This window comes from Eschrichtius robustus, chromosome 16 (genome assembly GCF_028021215.1).
Source record: "Eschrichtius robustus isolate mEscRob2 chromosome 16, mEscRob2.pri, whole genome shotgun sequence".
NCBI lineage: Eukaryota > Metazoa > Chordata > Mammalia > Artiodactyla > Eschrichtiidae > Eschrichtius > Eschrichtius robustus.
The window spans coordinates 22,888,807-22,905,447 of record NC_090839.1 but is presented as its reverse complement, the minus strand read 5'-3'; the positions used below and the strand labels follow the sequence as shown (position 1 = coordinate 22,905,447).

Below are 16,641 nucleotides of genomic sequence, written 5' to 3'. Positions count from 1 at the left end.
CAAATGAAGCAACTGACAAAGGATTAATCTCCAAAATATACAAGCAGCTCATGCAGCTCAATATCAAGAAAACAAACAACCCAATCCAAAAATAGGCAGAAGACCTAAATAGACATTTCTCCAAAGAAGATATACAGATTGTCAACAAACACATGAAAGGATGCTCAAAATCACTAATCATTAGAGAAATGCAAATCAAAACTACAATGAGGTTATCACCCCACACCCTTCAGAACGGCCATCATCAAAATATCTACAAACAATAAATGCTGGAGAGGGTGTGGAGAAAAGGGAACCCTCTTGCACTGCTGGTGGGAATGTAAATTGATACAACCACTATGGAGAACAGTATGGCAGTTCCTTAAAAAAGTAAAAATAGAAGTACCATATGACCCAGCGATCCCACTATTGGGCATATACCCTGAGAAAACCATAATTCAAAAAGAGTCATGTACCACAATATTCACTGCAGTTCTACTTACAACAGCCAGGACATGGAAGCAACCTATGTGTCCATTGACAGATGAACGGATAAAGAAGATGTGGCACATATATACAACAGAATGTTACGCAGCCATAAAAAGAAACGAAATTGAGTTATTTGTAGTGAGGTGGATGGATCTAGAGACTGTCATAAAGAGTGAAGTAAGTCAGAAAGAGAAAAACACTTGTATTTCACAATATTGTGAAAAACACTTGTATGTTGCTGGCAGGAATATAAATGGTGCAGCCACTGTGGGAAACTGTATAGCATTTTCTCAAAAATTAAATTTAAAATTACTATTCCACTTCTGTATATACCCAAAAGAATTGAAAGCAGACTTGGATACCTGTACACCAATGTTCATAGCAACACTATTCACTCACAATAACCAAAAGGTAGAAACAACCCAAATGTCCATCTATAGATGAATGGATAAACAAAATATGGTATATACATACGATGGAATATTAGTCAGCCTTAAAAAGGAAGGAAATTATGACCATGCTACAATATTGAAGAACCTTGAAAACATTATGCTAAGTGAAATAAGCCTGTCAAAAAAGGACAAACGTTATATAATTCCACTTATATGAGGTACCTAGAGTAGTCAAATTCATAGAGACAGAAAGTAGAATAATGGCTACCAGGGGCTGGGGGTGGGGGGAAGAAATGAGGAGTTACTATTTAATGGGTACAGAGTTTCAGTTTAGGAAGATGAAAAAGTCTGGAGATGGATGGTGGTGGAAGCTGCACAACAACGTGAATGTACTATTGACATTTAGCTGTACACTTAAAAATGGTTAAAATAGTAAATTTCATGTATATTTTACCACACACAAAAAAAGAAGGCTAAAGCTGCCCTCTGTTACTCAATCTTTCTTGCATTGATTAAAGGAGACCTTTTTAGATGCTATAAAAACACATACCTTTCTATAAAACAGTGCTAAGGACCCAGTTCTCTTTGGTTTGCTTATTCCAACTGAATGTACCTCTTGTGCTTTAGTCAAATGGGTCTGTTTTGGAGAAGCACCAATTAATGACTGAGCCGTAAGTGATACAGGACTCTCGACTTTGGACTCCTGAGTTGTATTCATGGAAATTGGTATCAGTGTGATCTCTCCAGCATCATTTGCAATACCTGAATGTACAAGCAAGAGTTCTTAGTTTTAGAAATGTGCCCCAGAAAAGTTGTCAACTCTTCCTTCCTTGCTTCCTTCCTCCCTCTCTCCCTCCCTTCCTTTCTTTACTATCTATCTATCTATCTATCTATCTATCTATCTATCTATCTATCTATCTATTTATCTATCTATCTATGCATAGGAATATGTTAGAAGAAAGCCACAAAAATAGTAATTCTAGGTTATGATACTCTTATTTTCTATTTCTGCTCTGAAACATAAAATTATTTTCTTTTGAGCTCTAAAGGAGATGTTTTTAATCAATAAACAAAATTCTTGCTCAATGCACTTATTTGTAAAACTCAGATAAGAAAATAAAATAAGTCCTAACAAAGAGGGTTGTAAATTTATAGAATGTGAAAATTCAAAAAACAGTGCAGGCATACCTCAGAGACATTGCGAGTTTGGTTCCAGACCACTACAATAAATTGAGTATCATAATAAAGTGAGTCACATGAATTTTTTGGTTTCCTAGTGCACATAAAAATTATGTTTATGCTATATTGCAGTCTATTAAGTGTGCAATAGCATTATGTCTAAAAAACAATGTACGTACCGCAATTAAAAAATACTTTGTTGCTAAAAAATGCTAATCATCATTTGACAACACAGGGTTGCCAGAAACCTTCAATTTGTAAAAAAAAAAAAAATAGTATCTGTAAAGTGCAACAAAGCAAAGTGCAATAATACTAGGAATGCCTCTACAGGTTCAAAACAAAACAAAAGGGTGGAGCACAGAGGATCTTTAGGGCAGTGAAACTATTCTGTATAATAGTATAATGGTAGATATGTGTCATTAGACATTTGTCAAAATTCGTAGAATGTACAACACCAAAGAGTGAACCCTAATGCAAACTATGGACTTGGGGTGATAATGATGTGTCCATGAAAGTTCATCAATTGTAACACATGTGTCTCTCTGGTGCAGGATGTCGATGGCAAGGAAGGCTCAATTTTGCCATGAACCTAAAACTGCTCTTAGAGAAAAAAAAGTATGGGTTCAGGGACTTCCCTGGTGGCGAAGTGGTTAAGAATCTGCCTGCCAATGCAGGAGACCACAGGTTCAATCCCTGGTCTGGGAAGATCCCACATGCCACGGAGCAACTAAGCTTGTGCGCCACAACTACTGAGCCTTCACTCTAGAGCCCGCAAGCCACAACTACTGAAGCCCACGTACCCTCGAGCCCACGAGCCGCAACTACCGAGCCCTCACACCACAACTACTGAAGCCCGTGTGCTGCAACTACTGAAGCCCGCACGCCTAGAGCCCATGTTCCGCAACAGGAGAAGCCACCGCAATGAGAAGCCCGTGAACTGCAATGAAGAGTAGCCCCTGCTCCCTGTAACTAGAGAAAGCCTGTGCACAGCAACGAAGACCAAACGCAGCCAAAGAAAAAAAAAAGTATACAGGTTCAAGAAAAAATACTGGAATAATAAGACCATGTGATCAATCCAATAAGACATTTCTTAAATTTTCATCCAACTCAGAAAAAATATAAAATAAATGCATCAAAATGTTACCATGCAATGGGATTGTAACTTTATGTCCTGTTGTCCCTGTTACTATGGCTGTGGCCATTGTTAGAAGACTTTGCCCAGGTGAAATCGATATATTTTCAGCAGTAATGCTTGAAGAAGGAGCAATTTTCAATTTTGTTCCTTCTGTTATGATCCTGTCCATAAGCATTTCCTTTGGGGGGTCTTCCCCAAAAAGTCTTCTCTTAGCACTCCCAGCGGTAGGAGAACTGTAGCGTTCATGGACAGAAATTGGAGACAATGGTTGCGTATCTAATAAAGAGAAAAATTTATAACAGTTTGACATGTATTCCAAAATAATAAGTCAGGTTTACTCACTCATTCAACAAATAGAGATTGAGTTACTATGCTAATAACATGGCCTCTGTCCTCATGCAATAATCGAGTCTAGTGGGAGAGAGGAGAATGAAGTAAATCTTAAAATAAAATTATGAGAGCTCACCTTCCTGGTTTCTTGAATCTCTGCCTATATTAAAGAAGCAAAATATTAAGGGTAAAGTAGAAGTGAGAGGTAGAATGTGGTGACTGCTAAATTTCAAAAGTAGTCCAACTAGCTTCTGTCTCCCAATCTTATCTAGTAAATAACTCCTGATTAGAAGGAAAAATCAGTGATTTGGTTCACAATTTTGTCTTCGCCACATGCCCACACTTCAAACAGTTTAAGGCAGTAGCTGTGGCTTTCTGATTTAGTAGAGGCAGAATCATCTTTTATAAGTCCACTAGAAGATTAAGATGAGTAGAAGTGTTATGACTCTGCTTAACTTGCCTTAATCTGAGGCATTAGTGTGTTGATAAAAAAGAAAGTAAGGTATGGATTAAACCTCTTTTCCAGTGCTATCCTTCTGCAGAAACTGCTCTCCCTTCCATCTCCACTAGGTGCAAAGCCTCTCCTAGCCAATCCTACATCTTTTCCCACCATTTTCCCCCTACTTCCCTCAACCCACTGTTTCTTTACAGGTATATAACATGTTTTTAAAGTAAAAACATTTCACTAATTATTTTTACAATTACTAGATAATTAGATAGCCATGTCATCTATTTTCAAAACATGTTTAAAAGGTATAAAAATTACCTCTGGCAATAATTTGACAGCTCTCTGTATTACTGAGGTAAGTGGGGAAGAGTCATGGTTTAATAAAAATCTCTCCATAATTCTGGAGGTTAAAAAAGCAGCTCTGACTTCCAGTCTTAGTAAAAAAAGTGGAAAGTTCTATTGTAGCTCCCATTACCCCTTAACAGAAGTCTACCTGGATACCTTATATCTAAGAAAACCAATGCAGCCCTTGAATCTGACTTGGAATGTTCAGAGCTGACATTTCAAGGGAAAACTCATGTTATAGCCATGAAGTTAGCTGCAAGACCCTTGAAATGATTCTCTGCCTAGCACAGTACTGGAAAAGCTGCAGTAGACAATAAAAATTTAACAAATATATAAGTTAATAAATTGTCTTTTTTCTCCCAGAGTCAAGGCTCAATATTATTGTTTTCTAAGGATTTTCCATTATTTGATTCTCTTGCCTGAACCCCTATAAGAAAATACCTTTTTCTTCTAATTATAAAAATAACATATCACCTGAATGTTCACAGCAGCGTTATTCATAAAAGACAACAAGAGGAAATAATCCAAATGTCCATTAACAAACGAATGAACAAACAATATACAGTATATCCATACAATGAAAAATTATTCAGCGTAATGAAGTGTTGACACATGCGACAACATATATATACCTTGAAAACATGATAAGTAAAAGAAGCCAATCACAAAGGTCACATATTATATAATTCCATTTATATGAAATGTCCAGAACAGGAAGATCCATAGAGACAAAGAATAGATTAGTAGTTCCAGGGTCTTGGTAGAGGAGGAAATAGAGAGCGATTACTATTGGATACAGGTTTTTTTGGGGGGGGTGATAAAAATGTTCTGGAATTAGATAATGGTGATAGTTGTATAGTCTTGTGAATATACTGAATTGTATATTTTAAAAGGGTGAATTTTATGGGATGTGAATTATATCTCAATTTTTAAAAGCTCACTGAAAAAACTCAAATGATACCAAAAAACTGTAATGAAAAAGGTAACACTCAAAATTCCACCACCAGGACAGAATTACATTTTAGTGACCATTTCTTCATGATCTTAGTTCTGAGATCTCTAGCTAGGCTGCAAACACACACACACACACACACACACACATATAACATATATTATATATATTATATATATTATATACACATACACATTATAGTCAGATACACACACACGCATACGCACAGAGTTCAGGCTTTGTACAGTTAAAGTATGCATGAGTTTCAGTTACCATAGCATAAATTAACGACCGCCTTAACAAAAAGGTTCAGATTTCAGTTGCCATGGTATATTAACTGTGAGTAACTGCATAAACTACAAACTTTTCCCATGAGGATTTACATAAATCATTGTGTGAAAAATAGATGTGCATCATGATCAGTGACCAATCCTGTTACTTCTTTCAAAGTCTGTTGGTGATTGGTCAGGGCAAATCTGCTGGTTCAATTCATGCAGGCAGCAAAGCATATGGTTATGTTGTCTCCTTATTTCCCAGTGATAAACCCGCATTTTACAAAATAGACAAATGAAAATAGACAAATGAAAGAGGGAATGGCCCCCCCATAAAAGTGAAAGTCCAACAAAGAAATGAAAAGTGATAATGCTGAAAGTGAAATTAAAATTGTTACTGAAGTTATAGAAGAAATAGCTGACCGTAGGAATGTTGACACTGCTGCTATTCAAGAGATTAGATATACAGCCAGAAGAACTGTGTGAAGATGAGACTTATTGATATAAATGCGAAAAGTTGTTAAGATGAATAGGATGAAGACATCCAACAGGAAGTTATGATGGCAAAAAACTTCACTTTAAAGGAACTCTCAGAAATATTTCACAACACTGAAAGCACAAATGATAAAATGTTAAGAGCTGGTCCAAACTTAGAAAGAAACATGACAGTTCACCAAGGCACAGGAAAGAAGCTCACTCAGTATTGTAAGTTATATAAGAAAGTGGCAAGCACCATGTAAACGATTCTTTATGACTTTTTTAAAAACAAAACATTTTCATTCTCAATGTTTCCAATGTTTTAAATTGTAGTGTACTAAGTAAATATTTTTACTATTTTTAAGTTTGTTTAAATATTAATAATTGACAGTAAGAGAGTTTTTAGGTTTGACAAGATTTTTAAAGGTCATAAAACAATCCTAATTATTCCCCTTGCTTAATGAAGATTGTTTTGCATGCACAGCGTGCACATTTTTATGACCTTATACTACATGTAAAGCAAGACACACACACACAATTATAGTCCAAAAGTGGGTCTTGAGCTACCTTACTATGTAACCTGAATACTTGTACATCTGAGGTTTATTCAGGGATATTGTCATCAGAAGATTTTAAGTGATTTTTAAAAATCCAAGAGTTAAATAATCCAGAAGATGCACACATCAGTTTGCTACATCACAAGAGAAAATAAAGAATAATGCACTAGAATCTTCCTATTAGTAAGGCTCAAATGAACTATTTTGAGAGAGTATAGATAAGTAATTTATTAGATGAATTTAAGTATCCCATAGAGTTCTTTGTTCTGCTTTAAACGTTTCTTTTTCTTTAAAGACATAGAGATAAAGAATATAACTTTTGTCACATTTGGAAAAGTAGGTATTTAGCTTAAATAGTTTTCCATTAGCATTGAGGAAAAGCTGTGTATATTTATGAAAAAGCCAAAATACTATTTCCACAATAACAGACATTGCAATTTAAAAAATAGATTAGATTCAAAATCAGAGTGGAAATCTTATTACTTTAATATAAAAAGTATGCAATGAGCCACACAGGGTGTTGGCATAAACATTAATCCCCTTTCAAATCTTGATAAAAAAATTGTATTTCTTAATAATATGTTAGGTAAGACTTGAAATTTTCTCTAAAAAAAGATCTTTGGGCTTTCCTGGTGGCGCAGTGGTTGAGAGTCTGCCTGCCAATGCAGGGGACACGGGTTCGAGCCCTGGTCTGGGAGGATCCCACATGCCGCGGAGCAGCTGGGCCCGTGAGCCACAACTACTGAGCCTGCGCGTCTGGAGCCTGTGCTCCGCAACAAGAGAGGCCGTGACAGTGAGAGGCCCGCGCACCGCGATGAAGAATGGCCCCCCGTTTGCCACAACTGGAGAAAGCCTTCGCACAGAAACGAAGACCCAACACAGCCATAAATAAATAAATAAATAAAAATTTAAAAAAAAAAAAAAAAGATCTTTGTTATTTTTTCATTGTTTTACCAATGTTGAACCTACCCTTTCGAAGACTCCCACTGTCAGTCCGAACTTCTTTGACCCTTGGATGCATTAGAGGAGACATTGGCATCATGGGGAGATGTCCCTGTACATTTCCCCCATTTCCTGTTTCAAAATTATTTGGGAATATAACCTGTAGAAAACAAAAACTCTCTGCTTTACACACAGATAAACCCACTGATCAAAACATAACAGAAAAAATGAGAAAGTCTTAACTTTTTTACTGTTTTATTTCCCTGTCCTTCACAAAATATACCAACTTGCATAAAGTGCTCAATAGTTAACGTTGTTAAAGATATGTAAAGAGTTCATCTCACTTAATCTTATAATATATCTAGTAAAGTTTACTGACCACTAGAAGTAAACCTATGAGGTAGGCACTGCTATTCTTCACTTATGGATGAGAAAATTGAGGCTCTAAAATGTGAAATCTGCCCAAGGACACACTGCTACTAAATATTAGAGTGAGGGCTTCAACCCAAATCCTTCTCTTTTAAGTTCATAGCTTTTTTTTCCATTCCCAATGGATTCCATAATGGAAATATTGATGAATACTGAAGATCGCCCAATTAATCACATGCTGCTGCAAAAGACCAAAGAAGCATGGAAGAGAGGCTTTAAGAAATCATCTTTTCAGTTCTTCCTAGTCTTAAATAGTTCTTTCAGTTGTTTGAGATTAGGGGAAAACTCAAGAAGATTAATGAAGTATAAGGAGACACAGAAAAGCAAAGAAGGATGTATAGACAAGAGTTAAAAAAGAATAACACAGAGGTGAAGGGAGAAAACTCAATTTCTCATGATACTAAACTGTTAAATGTGCTATTTGTGTGCATTAGGCAGAAGCTTTTGATCTTTTTATTGTAAATACTACTAATTAAAAGTGTTTAATTCTTCATATGGATATTTAAAAAATTAAAAATGATGGTATTAATGGTTTCTTAGATCTGATACTGAAAGCACAAGCAACAAAAGAATAGATAAACTGGATATCATCAAAATTTAAAACTTTTGTGTTTCAGAGGTCATCATCAGGAAAGTAAAAAGACAACCCATGGAATGGGAGAAAAGTTTTACCAATCATATATCGGATAAAGGAGTGTATCTAAAATATATAAAGAACCCTATAACTCAATAATAAAAAGACAACCCAAATAAAAAATGGGCAAAGGATCTGAATAGATATTTCTCCAAAGATGATAAAGAAATGGCCAATAAGCACATGAAATGATGTTGAACATCATTAGCCATCAGGGAAATGCAAAAAAAAACCCACAGTGAGATAATACTTCATGCCTACTAGGATGGCTAGAATCAGGAAGACAGATAATAAGCACTGGAGAGGATGTGGAGATATTAGAATCTTTATACACTGATGGTGGGAACGTTAAATGGTGCAGCCACTTTGGAAAACAGTCTGACAGTTCCTCAAAAGCTTAAAGAGAGTTACTATATGGCCCAGCAATTCCACTGCTAGCCATATACTCAAGAAAAATGAAAACATATGTCCACACAAAAACTTGTTCATGAATGTTCATAGCAGCATTATTCATAATAGTCAAAAGGTGGAAACAACCCAAGTTTATCCATTGATAAATGAATAAACAAACTGGTATATCCATACAATGGGATATTAGTAAGCCGTAAAAAGGAATGAAGTGCTGATACATACAACAACATGGATGAACCTAAAATCATTATGCTAATAAAAGAAGTCAGTTATACTCAGCCATAAAAAGAAATGAAATTGAGTTATTTGCAGTGAGGTGGATGGACCTAGAGTCTGTCATACAGAGTGAACTAAGTCAGAAAGAGAAAAACAAAATACCATATGCTAACACGTATATATGGAATCTAAAAAAAAAAAAAAGGTTCTAAAGAACCTAGGGGCAGGACAGGAATAAAGAGGCAGATGTAGAGAATGGACTTGAGGACACGGGGAGGGGGAAGGGTAAGCTGGGACGAAGTGAGAGAGTGGCATGGACATATATACACTACCAAATGTAAAATAGATAGCTAGTGGGAAGCAGCCACATAGCACAGGGAGATCAGCTCAGTGCTTTGTGACCACCTAGAGGGGTGGGATAAGGAGGGTGGGAGGGAGACGCAAGAGGGAGGAGATATGGGGATATATGTATAGCTGATTCACTTTGTTATAAAGTAGAAACTAACACACCATTGTAAAGCAATTATACTCCAATAAAGATGTTTAAAAAAAAAAAAAAAAAAGAAGTCAGTTAAAAAGGACCACATATTGTATGATTCCATTTACATGAAATGTCCAGAATAGGGAAACCAATAGAGATGGAAAGTAGATTACTTGGTTGCTTAGGGGCTAGGTCAAGAAGATGGAGGTTAGGGAAGTGATACGTAAAGTTTCTTGTTGAGGTGGTGTGTTCCAAAAGTGATTGTGGTGATGACTGCACATACCTATGAATATACTAAAAACCACTGAATCGTATACTTATGGGTGAATTGTATGGTATGGGAATCACGTCTCAATAAAGCTGCTTTCATAAGATGATGGGATTATTAGCCTTGCCCTAACTCACTTCTTCACAGGTAGGAACTCTGTTTGCAGAAGCCTGGAGAGCCTCCCACAGCGCAGAATCATGACTCCATGCTAAACTCTCCAAAATCTGTTCTTCAATGCTGTTCAGGTGTTTCACCATGTCCCTGGAGAGCCCCTCCTCTGAGCGGATCACCACCTCAATAACCTGGAGAAGAGAAAACTGAGAAAGTCATGTGGTCTCAAGTAGTCAGTTCTAGACTAGGCTTACATGTATGGCTAGCTCTGCTGTTATTAATGACACAGAACCAAGAGTACCTTTGAACCATAATTCTATGGCTTATTAATATATTTTTAATTTATAAAGAAGTTTTTAAGATCTTCAAAATACTTTCACATACATTTCTGGTTTTCATGTTTTATTTTATACACGGAAAACAGAGGCAATGATAGGTGAAAGTGGTCAACAGCCCAATAGTGGTAGAAGTCAGGTCTTGGGTTCCCAGTCTAGTGCTATTTTGAATTCACTGCCCCTTCTCAGACTATTCCTCCCAACAGCTCAAAAGAAAGAATGAATAACATATTTAAAAGGAACTTTGCTTATATACACTATAGTTCCATTTTAATAAGAGTAAATATCTAGAGCAAAGTCTGTAAGCATATATATAAAAATATTAATAGTGATTATTATTTGTAATTAGGATTATAATGTATGACTTTAATATCTACATTTGTGTGTATTTTCTGTTTTTCTTCAAGGAGTATATATTATTTATGTGGTTAAAAAACAACGGCATTTAACTTCTTGAATGAAAAAAGGATGTTACAAATAAAAATGAATTGTTATTAGGTGAGGGCAAAGACTAAACTTTTTCCTCAGATAAAACTACAGATATTTCCTAATGGAAAATTGGAAACACATACATAAACATTAAAGTAAATATAGAGAAGCAATTTTCCTTACAAAACTAAAAAGAATTTAAATTCCACTCAGTCAACAATTAAAATGGATAGGGTTTTCAGTGATCTGCATTTCTGTAACTTTAGGTATATTTAGGTATAAAAACTTAACTCATCAAACTAACTTTTCTATAATCAATAATTTGCAAGTAACACAGATGACAAAATATTAACTAAATTATGCCAACCAGTATAGTAATAGCATCAGTCTTAAATTCAGACATCAGGTAACATTAAATGTTACTGCAGCTGTGACCTCTGTGTTTTGTAAGAAAAAGGTTCTAGCAGGTAAAAAAGGGTAAGTAAGTAAGATTCATCCACAATGAATTAGCTCAAATTTGGGGAAGGAGCACCATCTGTTATTACAGCCTCATTAGCTAGACCATGACCACAATTAATTTTAGACCTTTTCTTTCTCCTGAGAGAAAGAGTTTTTGTTCTTCATCATACATCTATTTAACAGGATTATGATTTTCATTCATAATATGGAAATTCAAACTTAACTACTTAGTTCCTGGCCACATTTGCAAGTCAGTGATGGAAAAACTGAAGCTGTGTGATTGGCTTAATTTACTGATTCCCTCTCTTCCTCTCCCTTTTGTCCTTGATTCCACCCTAAAAGGAATGCTTTCACAATACCTCTGGAAAATTTTCCAGACATCACTACAGCTCACTTCTTCAGCATTAAGACAAACAGAATGTTTACCTGAGGCACACCATAACAGAACTTTGCTCTCATCTCACCTTATAAAAATAAAATGGTCGCAGATTAAGAACTTGAATAATCCAGGGAAAAGTACGAGGTGAGCTATAGGCAAAGAGCACAATTTCCAAACAACAGGCCATCAAGGAATGATGAAATATATCCTGCTCTAAAAGAACCTTGGGGAAGAGAAAGACCACAGTTTAATAAATTTCTCAGCAATTTTAGCCTCTGCCATTATATAAAGAAGACTATAGAAACAAGAAAAAAACTTATATCTTATATAAGTTATAAACCATAACTTATATAAGTGCACATTATATTATACTAGATTACCAGAGATAAAAATCTGAGTTCTTAAACTGATAATTTTCTTATAAGATATAATCTTGCTCAGTGATAGATGTTAAATTCAAATGAGGCATAAACAACAATCTACTTTGAAACTGGAGTAAATAATAAAATAATTAATATTCCTGCCAAGAGAAAAGCATAAGAATTGGGCTCCTTTATTTAAATGACAGTTTTATGTCAACTGTTTTGTCAACATGAGGGCAGTGTTTATTAATCAAAACACTAAAATCAAAGGTGTAGTATATCACAGTTAAGATTTTTAAAAGTTCAGAGAAAGAAATATTTTACTAAGATAAAGTCCTGGGACTTCCCTGGCAGTCCAGTGGCTAAGACTCCATGCTTCCACTGCAGGGGGCATGGATTCGATCCCTGGTCAGGGAACTAAGATCCCGATGCCACGTGGCGTGGCAAAAAAAAAAAAAAAGAAAAAGAAAAAGATAAAGTCCTATTTCGCCACTGAGTTTAATATTTAACATAAGTTTTCAGTTCTATAAATGGTGTTTGTTGCCATCCTTCTTTCAAATACCATTCCAAATCAACAAAGAGAATAAGCAATAGAAAATATCTTGGATAGAACAAGGAGTTAACTGTAACTGCAAACCATATATGAAAACTGAAACTGGATGAAAGGATGACAAATTACTCAGCAGAAAGTAGGATGGTCAAACATAAGGGCCTGAAGAGAGACACTTAAAACAAATGAATCTGCTCCACTCAACTTGGGAAAAACACAGCAACTGAAGGCACAGGCAGAATGGAAAGTAGAGGTTAGGCACGGGCTGACATGGATGGGTGATTTTTAAGTTTATGGTAGTTAGAAGTCCTCAGGTCCCCACCCAACAACCACTCTAAGGAGTCAGATGATAGGTCTCTAGTCTATCCCAACAAGGATCTAGAGAATTATTCTCTACAGAAACTGAACTAGAGAGAATCAGAGCTTGAGAACACCAGGTATAGAAGAGACCGTGGTTTAAAGGTGAAAGTCTGCAGACTGAATTGTGAGACCAAGTTTCCCTTCCTTGCTCTGCTCTGTAACACCAACAGCCAGGCAGATACTTTTCTAAAGAAACTGAAATATTCCAGAGAAGTCTGAAAGACACCAACAGTTGAGGGTCCCTATACTACATGATCACTTGAGGCTACTGGACTTTTATTCTCACTCTTGCACACAGAGCTTTGAGCCAAACTGTTTTGTCAACATAAGGGTTTATTAATGTCTCATTTTTAGTGACTCATTCAAAAAGTAGACATTTGAGGAAAGCCTCCAACTGAAAGACAAAGGTGTAATCCAATATTTGAGGAATAATCCAACATTTGAGGAAAGCATCCAACTGAAAAACAAAGATCAAAACAAATGGAAAAGAAACTCAGAGGAAACAGAGACAATGCAGGCATCAGAAGAAAACCTCAAAGAAATCTAAATTAACCTCAAAGAATAAGTCTTAGAAATGAAAATATAGCTAAAATAAAAAATTCTTTAGAATTGGATGGTGAAAAATTGAGTAAATATCCTTAGAAGTAGAACAAAAAGACAAAGAAATAGAAAATAAGAGGATTAATCCAGAAGGTTCTTTATCTGAATCATAAAAGCTCCAGAAAGATAAAATTGTGGGCAATACATTATCTAAGAAATAATGCAATAAAATGACCCAGAACTGCAGGACGTAAATTTCTGGGCTAAAAGAGCAACTCTGTAGGAATGCCCAACACATGAATGAAAAGACCCACGATTAAGGCACTCTATTATAAATTTCAGAACATTAGTGATAAAAGAATGATAACTAAGGTTCCAGAAAGTAAAAACATGTCACATACCAATACAAAGAATTAGAATGCCACTGGATTTCTAATTATCAATACTGGAATCTAGAAGATAATGGAGCAATGCCTTTTAAATCATAAAATTATACACAGACAACTATTAATCAAGTGTGAGTCTAAAATAAAGACATTCTGGACTTCCCTGGCAGTCTAGTGGTTAAGACTCCATGCTTCCAATGCAGGAGGTGTGGGTTCGATCCCTGGTCAGGGAACTAAGATCCCACATGTTGCGTGGTGTGGCCAAAAAATAAAAAAATTTAAAAATAAAATAAAATAAAGACATTCATGCAGTTTTAAAAAAGACACTTAAGGCAAGGTAAGGTTTCCACGCTTTACTTGAGCCGATAAAATGTCTATACCACTGGATTGTGAAATTATGTATGTATAAGTAATACCTAGAGCAACCAATAAAGAAAAAATCTATACAAAGATATACAGTCTAAAAATGTTCAAAGTGACCCACAGGAAGGTAGGAAAAAGAAAACAGAAAAACAAAACAGAAAACAAAGTATAAAATGGCAGACTTATGCCCTAACAAATCAATAATTTAATTTAATTTAATAGGTAAATTAAATTTACCTATTAAAACAAAAAGCCTGACACAGTAGATTAAAAAAAACATGACTCAACTATATGCTGCCTACAAGAAACTAATTTCAAAGGATGTTACAGGTAGATTGAAAGTAAAAGAATGGAAAAAGATATACAGGCACACCAGGTTCCAGACCACTGCAATAAAGTGAATATGCAATAAAGCAAATATCGCAATAAAGTGAGTCACACAAAATTTTTTGGTTTCCCAATGCATATAAAAGTTATGCTTACACTATATTATAATCTATTAAGTGTGCAATAGCATTATGTCTAAAAAAATAACTTAATTAAAAAGTACTTTATTACTAAAAAATGCTGACCATCACCTGAGGCTTCAGTGGGTCGTAATCTTTTTGCAATAGTAAAGATCACTAATCACAGATCACTATAACAAATACAATAGTAGTGAAAAAGTTTGCAATATTGCTACAATTAGCAAAACGTGACACAGAGAAATGAAGTGAGAAAATGCTGTTAGAAATATGGCACCAACAGACTTGATGTACGGTTGCTGCAAACCTTTAATTTCTTAAAAAGTCACTATTTGTGAAGCGCAAAAAAGTGAAGCACAATAAAACTAGGTATGCCTGTATAAACATCAGTCAGATGACTTCAGAACAAAGACAATTACCAGACTCAGAGAGGGATGTTCTGTCATGATAAAATGATTAATTCACCAAGAAGACATAGTAATCCTCAATGTCTATGCATCAAACAGCAGAGCTTCAAACTATATGAATTAAAAAAAAATCTGATAGAACTGAAAGGAGAAAGAGACAAATCCACAATTTTATTTGGAGACTTCAATACCTTTCTCTCCTCTCAATAACTGATAGAACTAAACAAAAAATTAGCAAGGATACAGAAGAATTCAACACCATTAACCAACAAGATAGAACTGACATTTACAGAACACTCCACCCAAACAACAGCACACATTCTTTTCAAGTGCCCAGAACATTTACCAAGAAAAACCATATCCTGGGTCATAAAATAAACCTCAACAAATATAAACAAAAAGAACTCATAAGAGTGTATTATAAAAGTTTAGATATGGAAAACAAATTAGTGGCTAAAGAGACTGAGTGTCACTTAAAAAGGGGTAGTATGAGGGAGATCTTTGTGGCGACAGAACAGTTCTGTATCTTGATTTTGGTGGTGGTTACCTAATCTACACATGTGATATAAGGGTAAAGAGCAAGACACATACATTGTTCTAATGTCAATTTCCTAGTTTTGATATACTATGTAAAATGTAACCACTGGGGGCAAATGGATATATGGGATCCCTCTGTACTACTTCTGCAACTTTCTGTGAATCTATAATTATTTCAAAATAAAAAGTTGAAAATTTACTTCTTTCTCCGGAAGCTATGGGAGCATATGCTCTATCAAGTATTAGTAAATCATGAAAAAGAAAGACGTGGCATACAGGAAAAATGGGGAACCAACACAGAAGAAAACTTCCAGGGTGCAAACACAGAGAAATTTTATTACACTAGTTAAGCAGCACCTCCAAACATCAACTTTTCTTACTGGAATTGAAGGTCAGAAGGCTCCAAGAGTGACAAGAGAGAGGAGGAGGAGGAAACAAAGATCATATGATAAGTCTGACTTCTTAGAAAAATTCCTTTACATAGCTATTGGAGAGAGTGATCAGACTTGATCAAATGTCCAAAGAAAATGAAGCAATTAAAAAAAAAAGCCATCAACATTTTATTCCTCAAAACTCCCTGAGTGGTATGGCTAGATATCTTAATTATCAGTTGGTTTAATACTTGGGGGACTTCATTATTAGCTAGCTAGGAATGAAGGACAAAAAAACCGACCAAAGGGAAAGGATAATGATGGTGCATCAAAGAAAAATTTTACAAATTTCACATTTCTGCCTAGAGGTGGCTAGCACTGGGTGTGCCAAAGACAACTAAGGCCAATTAATATGTCATCATGGGTAAGTTTGCCATTAACTGCTGAGCCCCACAATGAACTACAGAGGCTCTCAACACATTGCTTCCAGGCTTAGGTTCTGTAGACCTTGCCAGTGGCTGGGAGAGTGAATTTACTTACTGACATGTCCATTCCATGAAGTCTTCGTGTCTCCTGAACCATTACAGTCTCTAATATTTTATAATACAAAATTTCTGCAAGCTTTAGTCTGTTTACAGCAAAATCTACGGGG

General features: G+C 35.5%; 1 protein-coding gene across 3 annotated transcripts in view; it reads right to left on the bottom strand.

The window, feature by feature from the left end:
* Window positions 1-16,641, bottom strand: part of RBL1 (RB transcriptional corepressor like 1) — a 76,046-nt gene that overhangs the window by 31,476 nt on the left and 27,929 nt on the right. For 2 of the 3 annotated variants that reach the window (XM_068565608.1, XM_068565610.1), the window contains 6 exons: window positions 16,530-16,633; window positions 11,735-11,872; window positions 10,074-10,253; window positions 7,525-7,657; window positions 3,184-3,450; window positions 1,411-1,622 (listed from right to left, as the gene is read on the bottom strand). In XM_068565608.1, the coding sequence (XP_068421709.1) occupies window positions 1,411-1,622; window positions 3,184-3,450; window positions 7,525-7,657; window positions 10,074-10,253; window positions 11,735-11,872; window positions 16,530-16,633 (1,034 nt within the window). The remainder of the gene's footprint in view (window positions 1-1,410; window positions 1,623-3,183; window positions 3,451-7,524; window positions 7,658-10,073; window positions 10,254-11,734; window positions 11,873-16,529; window positions 16,634-16,641) is intronic. The other variant, XM_068565609.1, reaches the window with a different exon arrangement.